This window comes from Parasteatoda tepidariorum, chromosome 5 (genome assembly GCF_043381705.1).
Source record: "Parasteatoda tepidariorum isolate YZ-2023 chromosome 5, CAS_Ptep_4.0, whole genome shotgun sequence".
Lineage (NCBI taxonomy): Eukaryota > Metazoa > Arthropoda > Arachnida > Araneae > Theridiidae > Parasteatoda > Parasteatoda tepidariorum.
In genome coordinates this window covers 39,012,634-39,027,170 of record NC_092208.1, presented here as the reverse complement: position 1 = coordinate 39,027,170, position 14,537 = coordinate 39,012,634, and the positions used below count along the sequence as shown (strand labels likewise).

General features: G+C 28.5%; 1 protein-coding gene across 6 annotated transcripts in view; it reads right to left on the bottom strand.

The window, feature by feature from the left end:
• Positions 1–8,848, bottom strand: part of LOC107444606 (rifampicin phosphotransferase) — a gene marked incomplete at its 5' end in the record, with an annotated part of 54,559 nt that extends 45,711 nt beyond the window's left edge. For 5 of the 6 annotated variants that reach the window (XM_043041071.2, XM_071181323.1, XM_043041070.2 and 2 more), the window contains 6 exon segments: positions 1,844–1,882; positions 1,989–2,089; positions 4,121–4,233; positions 5,076–5,137; positions 6,397–6,538; positions 8,721–8,848. In XM_043041071.2, the coding sequence (XP_042897005.2) occupies positions 1,844–1,882; positions 1,989–2,089; positions 4,121–4,233; positions 5,076–5,137; positions 6,397–6,538; positions 8,721–8,848 (585 nt within the window). 6 annotated transcript variants of the gene reach the window in all.
• Between the last annotated feature and the right edge of the window lie 5,689 nt (positions 8,849–14,537).

Below are 14,537 nucleotides of genomic sequence, written 5' to 3'. Positions count from 1 at the left end.
ATTAAAGACGCACAAACGTATGAAAAGAAACATGATAGTTAAGCAACTAAATCAGTATTTATATCTTTTTGCTAATACAAGTTCATTGGAGAAAAAATAACCTTATGGAATCTTTTAAAAATCCTTTTTACTCTTCGTTATTGTTATTAACAGAAGACACAAAGTAATCATCGATTTTTTTCCCTTCTTAATTTGTGATTGCAAACGGAAATAAATATGGGTAATTCGAGCTTGCTTAACTGGAAATTCTGAATAATTCGAATTTCTTTGTGAAGTTCAGCATAAAATTAATGTTAAAAATTCTGGTAAATTATAGGTAGTTGAATTTTGTTTCACTTCATTAAACTTATCACTTAAAATTTTGCTTTTAAAATTGTCTCTGGAAAGGTCTTTCTCGGAAAAATTAAAAGCAAAGAAAAATTAAAAGCTTGTCACCATGTGAGAAAAGATACATACCCTTGACTGGAGAATCTGTTTCACAGGGGGGTGTAAGAAGAATTATTTTTAGATCACTTCAACTCTGCGCATCCTCACCAGTAAAATTTTTTAATGGTTTTCCATTAATTGACCTACATAATCTAGCTAGAAACCATCAATAATTCCATCATAAACCATCATATATTTAAGGAAATGAACATAAGTGGTCCTCACCCCAAAGTAGGAACTCGGACTGATTTATGATGGTCCAGCATAAGAATACCAGCTTGTTTTGAGGGTTTGTTCATGTATAATCATCCGAAATTTCCACCATAGTTTCTTAGAAATTAAATGTTGGAACGATAATGAACCACGATACCCCAGTGAAGGAATTCGAACTGAATTATGATGAGTTTAACATAAAAAAATAACGAATTAATTATTTTTATGGTATATTCAAAACAAACAAAATTACCCTCTAAACCATGATGGAAATGTATAATTGGAACTATCACGGTTCATCATGGATTGTTGGTTCATGAGAATCAAACTTCTATTGATGGTTAAACATCATGGTATTAAAGTAGTCTTTTCCATCATGGAATGATGGAAGTTTGTTGGTGTATCAAAAACCATGAAAGCATAATGTAGGATGATGATGACCATCAAATGATGATGGACCATCAAATGATGATGGACCATCATAAATCACACTGAAGCCAGCATAAACCATCAAAATATTTTGATGGAATCATCAAAAATTTCGACTTGGGCTATCAGAAAAGTGTAGGAATTCGCTACTTGTATGCTTCTTTCCTGTCCCTTGCTTCTTCAATTTTGTGTTGTCTGCCTGTTAGAGAAGCATTATGTGTTTCTCTTTATTGATTTAATGTGGATGAGTTTTTGTACTTTAAAGTATTGTTTATATGCCTCTACTGTGGAACTGTCAAGAGCCATAGCTCCAAATAAGTCACTAGTTAAAAAGGTAGCAATGGATGAGGAAGGTGAAAAAGGCTTGGAAAAGAAATCGGAAATCACGAAAAAGCTTGAAGCTCTATTCAACACATTGATGTAATTTAGAAAAAAAATGAAATAATTTAAATTTTTTAAATAGAATAACAGTTTTTTTAAGGGTCTGCACAAAAAAGTAATAATATCGCATGTAACTTGTAAAAATCGAGTTTATATAATCTCGGCTAATTTTCCAGGTATCATGTTCATTTTATATAACGTTTATCTTAAAATGTGTAGCAGAATTTCTTACACATTTTTTTAAAAAGAAAACAGAGGAAAAGTCGAGTGCTTATTTGGATGTCAGTGTTCAAGTTTGTTACCGATTTATTTAATCATCCTCTATATCATATACATTCAGCAATCAAAATATTTACAATTTTATTCTAGAATAGATAGATTGAAACTATTTTACCTTTTACAAATTTCTTTTACATCTCCTGGAACATTTCCACTATAAATATAGAGAAACATTAATAAATGAATACATATAAAGGAATAGATTCAAATTTTAAATTCTTCGCAGAATGTAAGAAAAAAAGCAACATATATGTATTTACTATAAAACTCTTTCCAAGTTCTCAATATCCTGGAGAACTTCTTTTGTTATAAATAGCTCATATGCTGCAGTGGTGACAACCACACCTTCAGGAACAATGAACTATAAGAAAGGTTAAGCAAAAAGGTGAAATCTTAATTTGCATTTTTAATATATAATATTGAGATTAAATAACACCATTAAAACTCACCGTCTTTTTACTTGATTAAAGACTTCATTCGCTTTAAATGCAAATTGAAAATTACGGTCGACACGTTTTAAGCGCTTGAAAACAGGACACTTTTTCAAGACTTGCTAGTCGGGAAAGAGAAGAAGCAAAAGGGAATTGAAATATGAAAAGTAACGTTGCCAACAAAAAATGCAAAAATAAAGAAACAAAACTAGAAAAACCAAGAAGGCAAATCAGGGAGTGGCCTAAGAAGTCTTGAAAATGGGCGTATTTTCTTGATCTCTTGAAATATATCGACTGTAATTTCTAATAAGTATATTTTTGAAGTGAAAGAAGTTTTAAATCAAGTAATATCTTACAGCTCCAGTTTTTTAGGATTATTTATACAATCACCGTATTTTTATTTTCTAATTGAGAATATCACAAAATTTGATATTATTTTTAAATTATATAGCTTTATACTAATTTTAGCTACTTTAAAAAAAATATTAAGCACCGTCATCTAGGCTACTTAGGGTTAACCTAGTCCATTTTGCTGAATAAATTTCGGATGCTGATTTTAAAAATATTGTGTTGAATTTGATTGCCATCATCAATTGTATGTTTCAATGAAATTTTGAATTACATGCTTCAATTCGGCATGTGTGTTTGAAAAGTACGTTATAAACTGTAACTTGTATTTAAGATTTCACTATAAATTTCTATGTTTCATGAATTAAACTACTAAACTCGTATTTTTAAAGAAATTCAAATCTTTTTAAGCATTAACTCAAATAATATGGTTGGTTTACCTCATTTATTATAGTTCCATTTTGATTGTTATCCACATTCTTAATTTTACTGTTGTTTAATGTACACATAAAAAATTCCAGATTGATTTACGATTTAAAGTACAGGCACTTTGAGGGCATCGTCTGTAAAAGAAGTTTTACCGTAAAATATTATACCGTAATTTCTGCAGTTTTATATTTTTTAATTAGAGTGATTCAGTGATTTTACGGTAAGTATTACAGAAAAAATTATGGAATATCAGATTTTTTGTTCCGCAGCAACCGTGATTTGATCTGGAATTTTTTACAGTGTTCAAGGTAACAGAGGGTATCAAACTTTTCTTACAAAAAAGGATTTTTTAACCTCAAAAGTTAAATTAGGAATGCAGGGTATAAATAAATTTATTTATTTCGTTATTCTTGAACTTGATAGACCTAATTTATAAGAAAATGTAAACGTTTTTTAACAAGCTAAATCCATTATTCTTCATTTTAAAACACTTTCTTTTCTTAATTTTTGTCGTTAATATCCTTTCTCTAAACTCTGATTTCTTTATAAGAAATTATAGTTTTTTAATGACTGTCCAGAATTTTGTTGTCTATAAAATACCTAACTAGAAAATAAGTTCATTCTGTTTTGAAAATTATTTTTTTAAAACTCTTTACTGTTAAAACAGTTTAAATCGCGGTTTAAATTATTGTAAACACATAAATTATTTAACATAATTTACTTAATACTTAATATAATTTTGCTTAATATCTGAACATCTTGAAATAAAACTAATATTTTTTACATTTTTTTAACTCTAAAATTTTTTTGAGAAGTATTTATACACTTGTTTTAACCTGTTGTTACTTTATAACTAATTAACATGAACCAAATATTAAATTTTTACTCTTAAATTACTCTATATCAAAAGATAACTGAAGCCGCTGTATTTTTTCTCTTTTAGAAACTTTTCATGCATGTAAACCTAGAATGTAGTTTTAGAACCAAGATTTACCATTAATCAATCTGCAAAATAAGTCTTCTTAAAATGTCAGATGTTTTAAATTGTAAAATGGCTTAGGTAACTTCAAATATATATAGTGCTTGAAATTCTACAATGTTTAGTGGAAAGTATAATGTAAGTCGAAAGATAAAGAATTATTAATAAATTCGATTAACTAATAAATACGATGTAATATACTTACATTTTTCATTTTTTTACTAAGTTCAGTGAGTTTTCCTAATGAAGAGCCCTTGCCCCCTGTCACAGAAGGTTCTTGGCATATTTCTTCAAAAAAGTAAGTCACCAAAGGTACTACTATAAAATAATTAAAATCAATGCTTCGATCATGACAGATTTGTTCCTTTTAAGCCATTTCATGCCCTGTGTACCTTTCATTTAATTTTTCTGACTCTCTAATTTCAAGCAGAAATATATTTTGGTATTTTTTAATTATATAAAACAGTCTAATATTTACTAAAAACATGTTAGATAATTGAAATTATATTTGTAATAATCCACAGAAAGTAGTAAGAATTTTTTTTTCCTCTCATATTCAAAAATTTTTCAGTTGATTTTCCAAATTACAGAAATTTTCAATGATGAATAACTGTTTCTCTTTGATCTAAATAGCTGGAAATAAGTTTTTATTTGAAAAATTGCTGTTTGGAAGTGATCCGTTTTTGGAAGACCTTCAACACAGACCTTGGTACCTTCAACACAGAAAAAGACTCGTGTGTTTCATGCTATATTTTATAACCATAAATTATTAAAAGGCTAAATACATTATTTTTCATCTATTTTGACCAAAATTGATACAAAATAAAGAAAAATTATAAGAAATGTGCTTAGTAAAAAATTTCGCCTCAAAGGGTTTAAGTTGTAATAAAACTTATACTTTACAGTAAACAAGGAAATCTGCACATCTTACGGGCTTTAAACAACATTCCACAACCTACGCTTATGCAGTTTACTTAAAATTAAGTTATAATTTGTGAAATATGGTGCATTATGTAAATTTTATAACATTCCCAAGTATCGTCCATAAATTACAATACGGGAAGTACAATTCCTTTTGAATTATAATTACGTGATTAAATTTTTTTTAAAAAAAAGAAGTTAAATAAAATATAATTTGAAAAATAATTATTTCTCTTTACCTGTACGAGTTTTTTCTACTTTAAGATTTGATACTCTTGCTTCCGAAGGCCTTAGTTTCTTTCTGTTAAATATAATTGGAAAATATTTAGCAGCATATTTCTAAAACTATTCCATTTAATAAATGTTTGGACTGTTGCAAAACTTAGGCACCAAAATGTGTTGTGAATAGTAATAAACTTAGTTAACGTTTAATTAAAATAAAATGAATCGTTTAAAAAACTTTTGCGTTAACCAATCTGAAAATAAATAGATTCCTATTTCAAATCGCATTTATAATTGTTCTAAATTCTTATAAAGTATTTTTTTAAATAATTTCTATTATTATCACACAGCAAAAGCTATACAGGATGTATAACGTATTTTTTTTAAATTATTGATGTATTTCGTTTTATAGTCCTTTTATGCATTTTTTTCCAACTGTTTATTTCAGTTGTTTTATTTTCAACTGTTATGTCTTCAACTGTTATGTCTTCACATGTTTCGTAAGTTCCGTTTCGCGATATTTAGCAATCTATAGCTAATGCTCTATCAACGATAAAATACTTTTATTGGCGATATTTGTTTAGAATTCTGCGAAGTTATCGGATCCGATTATAAGCCGACTACCCTACTTACAGAAACCCTTTCGAAAATATTGCAAACATTTTCGACTATTAAACGGCTACGGAGTTCATCGGTTGTAGTCGTAAGCTCGAAATTGCGTCAGCTGTTCAACGACGGTTACAAAAAAAAAAAAAAAAAAAAAAAAAAAAAAAAAAAAAAAAAAAAAAAAAAAAANAAAAAAAAAAAAAAAAAAAAAAATCGACTGAGCCGCGGTTACTTAGGGGATCGAGCATTCACCTCCAAAAGAGGGTGGCACAAGTTCGAATTGCAGCTGCGGCTGGTTAAGATGAATTTTGTTCCTCGATCACACCATCCAGAGGTGACTCCTCATCATCCCCTTGCCAGTGGGTTAACTGTGGGGTGGTGATTTTGTTCTCCATGTAACGCAAATGAGACTATATCCCTTCAAAAAGTCCCCCGCGAAGGCTAGTTTATCCCAATGCTTGATACAGAAGCTTCCTTGTCTTCTGGGTTGGGTTCAAAATCGCAATGCCCTGGATTTGAACATTTCTAGTCGTAAACTCAGATTTGGATTTGTCGTATAAAATAAAAATTCTCTGCTCATACACTTTCAAAATCGGTTCAGACTCTCGGCATACAGCATGTGTTATACTTAAAGATTCATTATTATTACCAATTATTTATTGTCGCATTATCTTTACATTTTAATATTTGTTTCGTATATTGAGTAATTGTATAAAGCGTATTGTAACAAACCCTTTCATAACAAATCCTGCACCATCCATAGAATTCAAGCTGAAACTAAAGTTTTGAAGTTGTAAATTTCCTACCAAATTTATTTTCTTCTCGAAAGTCATCTCTTTTCCAGATAACCTTCCTTTCACAATGTATTCTAAATCTGAAACAAATAACAAAGCAGTTGAAAATAATTGTGATGAATTGTTTTAAATAACAATTTAGTTATTTTAAGAACACTCATTAAGAACAGTAATTCCAGAAGTCATAGCAGCAACAAGGGGTTGTTAACAAAACACACTTTCTTATTATACACTATTTTATTTAGTGACCTTACAGAAAAAAATTGAAATTTCAATAAAAGAAAAAATACGAAAATTTCAATAAATAAATTAGCAAATTTTCAATTACTATTATACTTCTTAATGCTCTACATGATGATTTTACTATACTAAACGTGAATAGCGAAAGATATTAATATGCTATAAGTTATTAAAGCAGATATACGTGTGCAGTTTTGAAGCGATAAATTTGAATTTATTTTTGTTTTCCTGCAATAGAATTTAATGTTTTATTGTTAAAAAACGTATCAATGTTTTCCCCCTTAAAACATAAGCTAAATCTGCAATGTCAAAATCATTAATGTGGTAATTGATGAACAATATTCTTTGTGTATTGTCATTTACATAGTTCCTTTTGGTTACACAAATAAGACAAATTTGTTATATCTGATATTAGTTTATTTGATATTTCTGTATTTGTTAGATTTTAATAACTTTATATAAGGAAAAACATTAGTATAGGGAAGATCGGAAAATATGTCTGAACATTAAAAATAGGGACAATCAATGATTAGTAAATGTTATAATAAATGCATATTAATCAGATTGCCTGTATACACTTGCTCAGTATTCCTTACAGTGATGTGTTTTAAGACTAACGGCCATTGCTCGGTATACACTTGCTCAGTATTCTAAACACTGATATTATTTTAGATTAAGGGCCATTGCCTGGTATACACTTACTCAGTATTCTCGACATTAATAATTCTTTTTGAGATTAATGGCCATTGTCTGGTATACAGTTGCGCATTATTCTACGCACTGATGTCTTAAGATTAAAGGCCATTGCTTGGTATACAGTTGCACATTATTCTCTACAATGATGCCTTTTGAAGATTAAGGGTAATTGCCCGATATACACTTGCTCAGTATTCTTCACAATGATATTTTTTTTTAGATTAAGGACCATTGCCTGGTATACACTTACTCAGTATTCTCAACATTAATAATTCTTTTTGAGATTAATGGCCATTGTATGGTATACAGTTGCGCCTTATTCTACACACTGATGTTTTTTAAAGATTAAGGACCATTGCCCGGTATACACTTGCTCAGTATTCTCCACAAAAATTTTTTTAGATTAGGGTCATTGTCTAGTAAGCATTTACTCAGTATTCGGTATATTGATAATTCTTTTTGAGATTAAGGGCCATCACCTGGTATACAGTTGCACATTATTCTATACCAGGGGTTTCCAACTTACATGAGGCCGGGGGCCGCAATTAAAAACATCAGTCAAATGGCGGGCCACAACTTTATCAAAATTTTATTTAGGACTCTTTTATGTTTGAAGGAACATTAAATATTGCTGTCAGATTTTTATAAAAGTTTTTTCAATATTAAAAAAAAAAACAAGCATTACGAATAATGCTTGTTACATATCATTTTGAATCTTCTCTTAATCTAAAACTTAGTGACAAGATTTTTTTTACATTCAAATTTACTTCTGTGATAAATTAACATTTTTTCGACTTATTAGGAATTATAGTAGCAATTAAAAAATTCTCAAGCATCTGAAATTAATTTTTTTTTCTTTTCCGCTCATTCGATATTCAATTCAAGGAATTTAGATAAGACATGATATTCATTCCCTCTTTTATGCACTTTAAAATTTACAAATATAAATAATTTCGTCCAAAATGAGTGGTTTCAAAAAGCTAAATTGGAGAATTTCTGATACGCACATACTAAATTATATTCATAAAATAAAAGAAGAGAGCAACATGCACGATTATTTTTGTATTTGAATAAATATTTTCTTGGATGCAAAACCTGAGAAATAAATTTTTTGATTTAAAGATTAAGGACCATTACCCGTTATGCACTTGCTCTATTCTCTACGCTGATTTTTTTAGATTAAGGGCCGTGGCTTGATATACACTAAAAATGATACAAAAACAAATATTCTGGACATTCACCAAAGCGTCCGCGTGAGTGTCGGTTCACACCGAGCCTTTATTTTCATTTTTCGATCTCTTACGAGAAACCATGTATTGACATTACCTTTGCAGTTAAAGTTCATCTCTTCATTTTCCTCTTCCTCATTTCCAACCAAAGTTTTAAAATTTAAAGTTTTGTCCGTAATGGCTGTGATAGTACCAAGTGGTTCAGCAACGAAACCAAATTGCAAGCTGAAAAGTAATTTAAAAACAAATCTTTATAAAAGTTACCTGAAAGAACAGCTGAAATATAAAATAATGATTACTTAATTCATAGCTATTAATTTCAATGCTTTTGCCGAAGTTGCCAATGTTATCAAAATTCATGCTTTCATATTTATTTTTTGGCTTGAAAAATTTGATTTTAAATAATACTAACCAGGTTTCCCATCGCTTTTAAAAAGATCAATAGCGCTCTTCTATTTAAACTATTCGGGCCGTATTTTCCAGATGGCGACGATTTCCCATATCAGAGGGTTAAGTTTTCAAATTAGTCGAAAACAGTGTGTGTTTATTAATGGAAAGTACTGTTTCTAATGTTTTATTTCGTAACATAAAATATCGCCTGCACTAATTAATAGGCATATTTAAGGATATAATCTCAGATTGTTAACATTGACACATAGTATAGGTGAAAATCCAATCATTACATCAAAAGTAATAAAAGTGTTTACTTTTTTTTCTTGCTTTATTAAAGATTTTTTCTGTTAAGATACTACTTAGCGTTTGGAGATATGTCATACAGATATATTACATCTGAAAAAAGGAACACAAAGCTGTAGTTACAAACATTTTAAAATTTCGATCTATGTCACTTTAATTAACCACGAAAAATAAATAATTCACTATTCGATCGAATGTGACGTGATTTCAACTGGAGTATATTGTGTTGAGTCAACAATGAGTATATTTTTCAAATGAGATTAAAGAAGCATACATATTAAAGGCTGAAAACTAATATTGTGGCTATTTTTGGTAGCATTTGTATTTCTTCTTTTTAGAACATTAACTTGCAACTCATGAAGTCTTATATTTCTTTTTTGACAAGAATTTAAAAAATATAGATCAAGGGTGGCCATCACGGAACACCTTGCATATTTAGCTCCCGTATGAAACAGGAGTCATGGTTTTATAAGATCACACTCTAAGATATAGACTCATAAACTTACGATAATCTCTAAAATTTAATTTAAAGAAAAAAAAGACTTATTATTGACGCTTTCAATTATTGTTTCTTTACTCAAAATTCTTCCCTCCTAAAAGGAAACAATAATTGAAAGTAAACTTACTTTCAATTATTGTTTCCTACTTTACTACTTTTAATTATTGTCTTCCTACAGTTTTCGCAGAAAACGTTACGACGGTAACTGTCATAAATTTTAAATAGTTTATGAAAATCATTTCATAAGTTAACATATGCTGTTTTAATTAATTTGAAATGCAATCTTTAGCAATAGTATTTTCCTTTAATATTTTATATGAATGCTCGAAAATTTGCATTAAAATATTTTTCAGATGTTGATTATTTCTAAAAAAAATTCGAACAATTTAAAAGAAAAATTTTAAAGAATTTTCAAAATTTCAAGAAAATTAAAAAGAGAAAAAACGTGCAAGAATTTATACCACTTTGAACTATGAGCTCTCTCTGAAATTAGATTTGAAGATGCTATTTATTAATTTAGATTTTTATCTTTTCAGTAGACAGCAAAAAAAAAGAAAGAAAAAAAGAAAGAAAGAAATAAAAAAAAAGAATAATTAAATAAATAATAAAAAAAATTTGCTTCTTTATTTCTGCCAACTTTCAAACATCTGGAAAAGATTTAAATACTGGTTATAATATAAGTAACGGAGGAATTTTCTTAAAAACTGAAGTACTACTACAATTTTTTTAAAAACTTAACTGTCAAGCTAATATGTCTTAGATTTATATGATTAAATTATCGATTTAGCATCGGGGTTAAAACAAATTGAAATTAAAGCATAAATGTTGCTAAATCAAAAATAAAATTTTCTCAACGAAACTTTTTAAGTAAATAATCTAGATAGGCACTCAGGATAATTGAATTTTTAATTTTAAATTAAATTTTAATTTCTAAGGAATTTTCAGTTTTTTTATGTTAAAACTGTTGCCCCTTATTTTTATAGTGATTATAAATTTTATTACTAAATCACAGTTTATACAAGGCGAAAAAAATCAGGTAAAATTACCGTACAGTATGGTAATGGCATTTATAAATAAAAAAAACCCCCATAATTCTGGTAATAAAAAGCAAACTATACAGTATTTAGACCATTAATTTGGTGATTTTTTTTCATTCGTATGGTATCAATTTACTGGAAATTCCGTTTTCCCAAATTATAGTTCTTATTTTCTAACATTTAGTAAAAAATAGAAATTGAAAAGTAAATTTCTCTGAATAAATAATTTTTATACCATCCTCTAAGGTATCACGATAAATTCCGAAATTTTGCAACATTTATTAAACTTTATCACGTATTAAAATATCAGATTTTACTGTCAATTTTACTGAAATCATAACCAAAGCGCTTCGATAAAAGTTACCGGTTCTCCTGGTGTTCTGATAAAGCCAGAAACACGGTAAATTTTTCGATTTTCAGAATTGATCAGAATTTTATTTCTCTCAGTTTATCATAATATTTTTTTAGCCATCTATCTGAAGGTTTTCGATAGACTTTTTCTAGTTTTTTAATAAACTTTAATATTCTGATCGTCTAAGAGCTTTTATATTAGGTTTGAAACTGTCTTGAAACTTTTATATTGAGGCTTTACTGTAATTGAGTTGCTTAATGCAACTTCAAATTTTCTAAAATATTTTTCAATTTATTTTTGACAGTGGACAATAATGCTTTTTGATTTGAGTAAGATAATTTAACACCAGTTCGCTAAGATATACTGTGGGATACAATACATAACTCTCTTGTCTTTTATACTTTATTTTAATTTTTTTTTACAGTCACTTTGTTCTTGCGCACAACCTGTCAATTTTAAAAAGGATTTTTTATTGCAGTTGATGAATGTTATTAATTCACTGGTAGGTAATATCAGGTCATATGCACATTTACTTCAATATATTCGGTTGTAGCAGTTTCTCTAGGGGTGTCCAAATGTTTTAAACACTCAATTAAGGCTCACAGAGTTTCGATGAATTTTAACTTTTGCTCTGATGCCATCATCAGATAAAAGTGTAAAGAAGAAAAGAAGAAATCAGCAAAATTATATGGAAGAGGAAAAATTCAAGGGTCTTTCACATTCGTATGGATAAGTAGTAGTAGAACTCCAATGTTTCGGCAAATTATTACTGTAAATATTTCCATCTTATCAATGTTTTACTTTTTTTTGGAGAAATATCTGTTATCTGAAAAGCTTCTTTTCTCAAGGATATGCAAGAGTTTTTCGAAGTTTCAACAGCAATTTAACAGTTTTCTGAAACCGGTTTCTTCAACCCAGAGCTGCCAACTCACAAGTTCTAACTCTATAGATCTAGTTTTATTTATAGTTAGACATATATTCGCCCGCTGTAAAAAATTCCGGATCAAATTATAGTATAAAGTACTGACACTTTGGGTGCATCACCTGTAAAATACCACATTCATTTTAACCGTAAAATATTATACCGTAGTTTTTACAGAAATATTTATTTAATTAGAGTGACTCAGAGATTTTACCGTAAATATTACAGCAGAAATTACACTATATCAGATTTTTTGTTCCGTGACATGTTCCGGAAAAGGGTTTTGGTAGCTAAATACTTTAATTATATAAATACAGATCAAAATTTAAATTTTCATGCAATAAGTTGTTTTTCTGTTTTTGTTTAACAAAAACATAGCCGTAGTAGTAAAATGTCGTTTTTTCACAGAAATCTTTTAAAAAATGAAGTAACTAAATAATCAGTCTTTATGTTTAAAAAAAATATGAGAACTTTTTACAGGATTCCAATCAAATTGTGTGATGAATGAGCATAGGTTTTACTTTTCTTGATTGCTCTCGCACCACGATTGTATTGATTTTGTTTTTATAGAAAGTTTTAGAGAATTCATCATTGTCTCGTGTCTCTGAACATGCAAAAGTTTCAAAATGCTATCAATTAGAAAATTTTTTCGCTATAGTTTCAATCTTAAAAATCACTATATATGTAAACATTTCTTAAAATTTGTAGTGGATTAATTTTCAGTTACAATCATAGTTATTTTATAAAACATTTTCAAATTCTATTATTGAGTTTGTTATCGATTAAAAACAAATGTTTATTTCGCGGTTGTCGAAGGCAACTTTGCTTTTCCTATTTCGAATCTGTTTTTTCCTCCGTCCCATCCGGTGAGTTTTGAAAATGGACACCTATTTTTGAGCACTCAAAACACGTCAAATGTTTCCATATTAATAATTTTTGAAACTAATAAAACTTTTACACTAACAAGTTTATCTTTTATTTTATCTTTTCTCTTCAGTTTCTTAGGATCATTTATGTCAAGTTTTTTTTAAATATTTTTCAAATGATCTTTTTTTTTCATTTATCATTTCATTTTTTATGTTTGTTGTTTTATGTAAGACATTCCATGCAAAATGAATTAGTTGACACTGATAGAAGTTAAAAGTTGATTTTTCAGTAGTTAAAATTTTTGCATAAATTTTGGTGAATTTTTTCTAAACAATTGTCTCCAATTCAATATTAAATAGAAATCAAACATTATTTTGAACACTTGGTTATGTTTCGTAGTCATCAGTTTAATGGCCTCACTTGAGTTACATGATATAAAGACAACAACTGAAGCAAAAAGTACATTTTTATTGTATCTAAATGTACGATCGCATATTATTTATTAATACTGGTTTCCAATTCAACATCAAGAAGAAAGCGAATATTCTTTCTGTTACTTTTTAACATTTATTAGTTGGAAAATGAATAAGTTATCTGATAAAATGACCTCGATTAATGCTTTTTATTAATAATGGTCTCCAATACAATATCAAGAAGAAAGCAAATATTCTTTTTGTTGCTTTTGAACGTTTCTTATTCGTTTATCAGTTTAATACGTCTCGCTTTCAAAATAAGTAAGTTATATCCCATAATAACACCGCTTAATATTATTTATTAATAATGGTGTCCAATATAACATCAAGGAGAAAGCGAATATTCATTTGGTTACTTTTTAACGCTTCCTATTCAATTTATTAGTCTCATCTGCAAAATGAGTAAGTTGTATGATATAATGACACCGACTGAAGTGAGAAGTAAACTTTTACTGAAAGTGAAAGCACCCCAAGCAGACATAATAATATTTTGCTTCGAGCTTAAAAATTTCGATAATAAGTCTCCATTCTTATAAGCCTTCTTTGAAGTAATCAGGTGAAACGCTACATTTTCAGCCTTTTGTCTTACTATGCGGTCTTGTTCTTCAACTCCAGCCGCATAGTAAATTGTCACAAAAAATAAAAGTGCATGAAGAAACGGCGAATAGAAATTTTCTATTTCCGAAATTCCTTCCTCGTGCAAATAATAACCGAGGAATGCAGCAAAGAACCTGAAGATAACTAAAAAATTTGCTCCAATTAAACAAAAAACGTGCAAAGAGAAGGTTTTCTCCATTTTGCCAACTAATTTATAAACAGCAGAATATTTATGAATAAATATTTCCACATTTGCTTTTCCGTTTAGAGTTTTACCGCAGTCTTTAACTGCTCTGTTTAATGCACCACACCACCCAATATAAACTATACTTAATAAAGATGGTATCACTGTATTTATTAATCTAGACAAAACATAATAAAAAATCGCAATGATTGCTTTAATCCGTTGATCTAATATAACATCAATGTAATGAGATACAAACCAAAACCAATTACTACTACTTTCTTCAT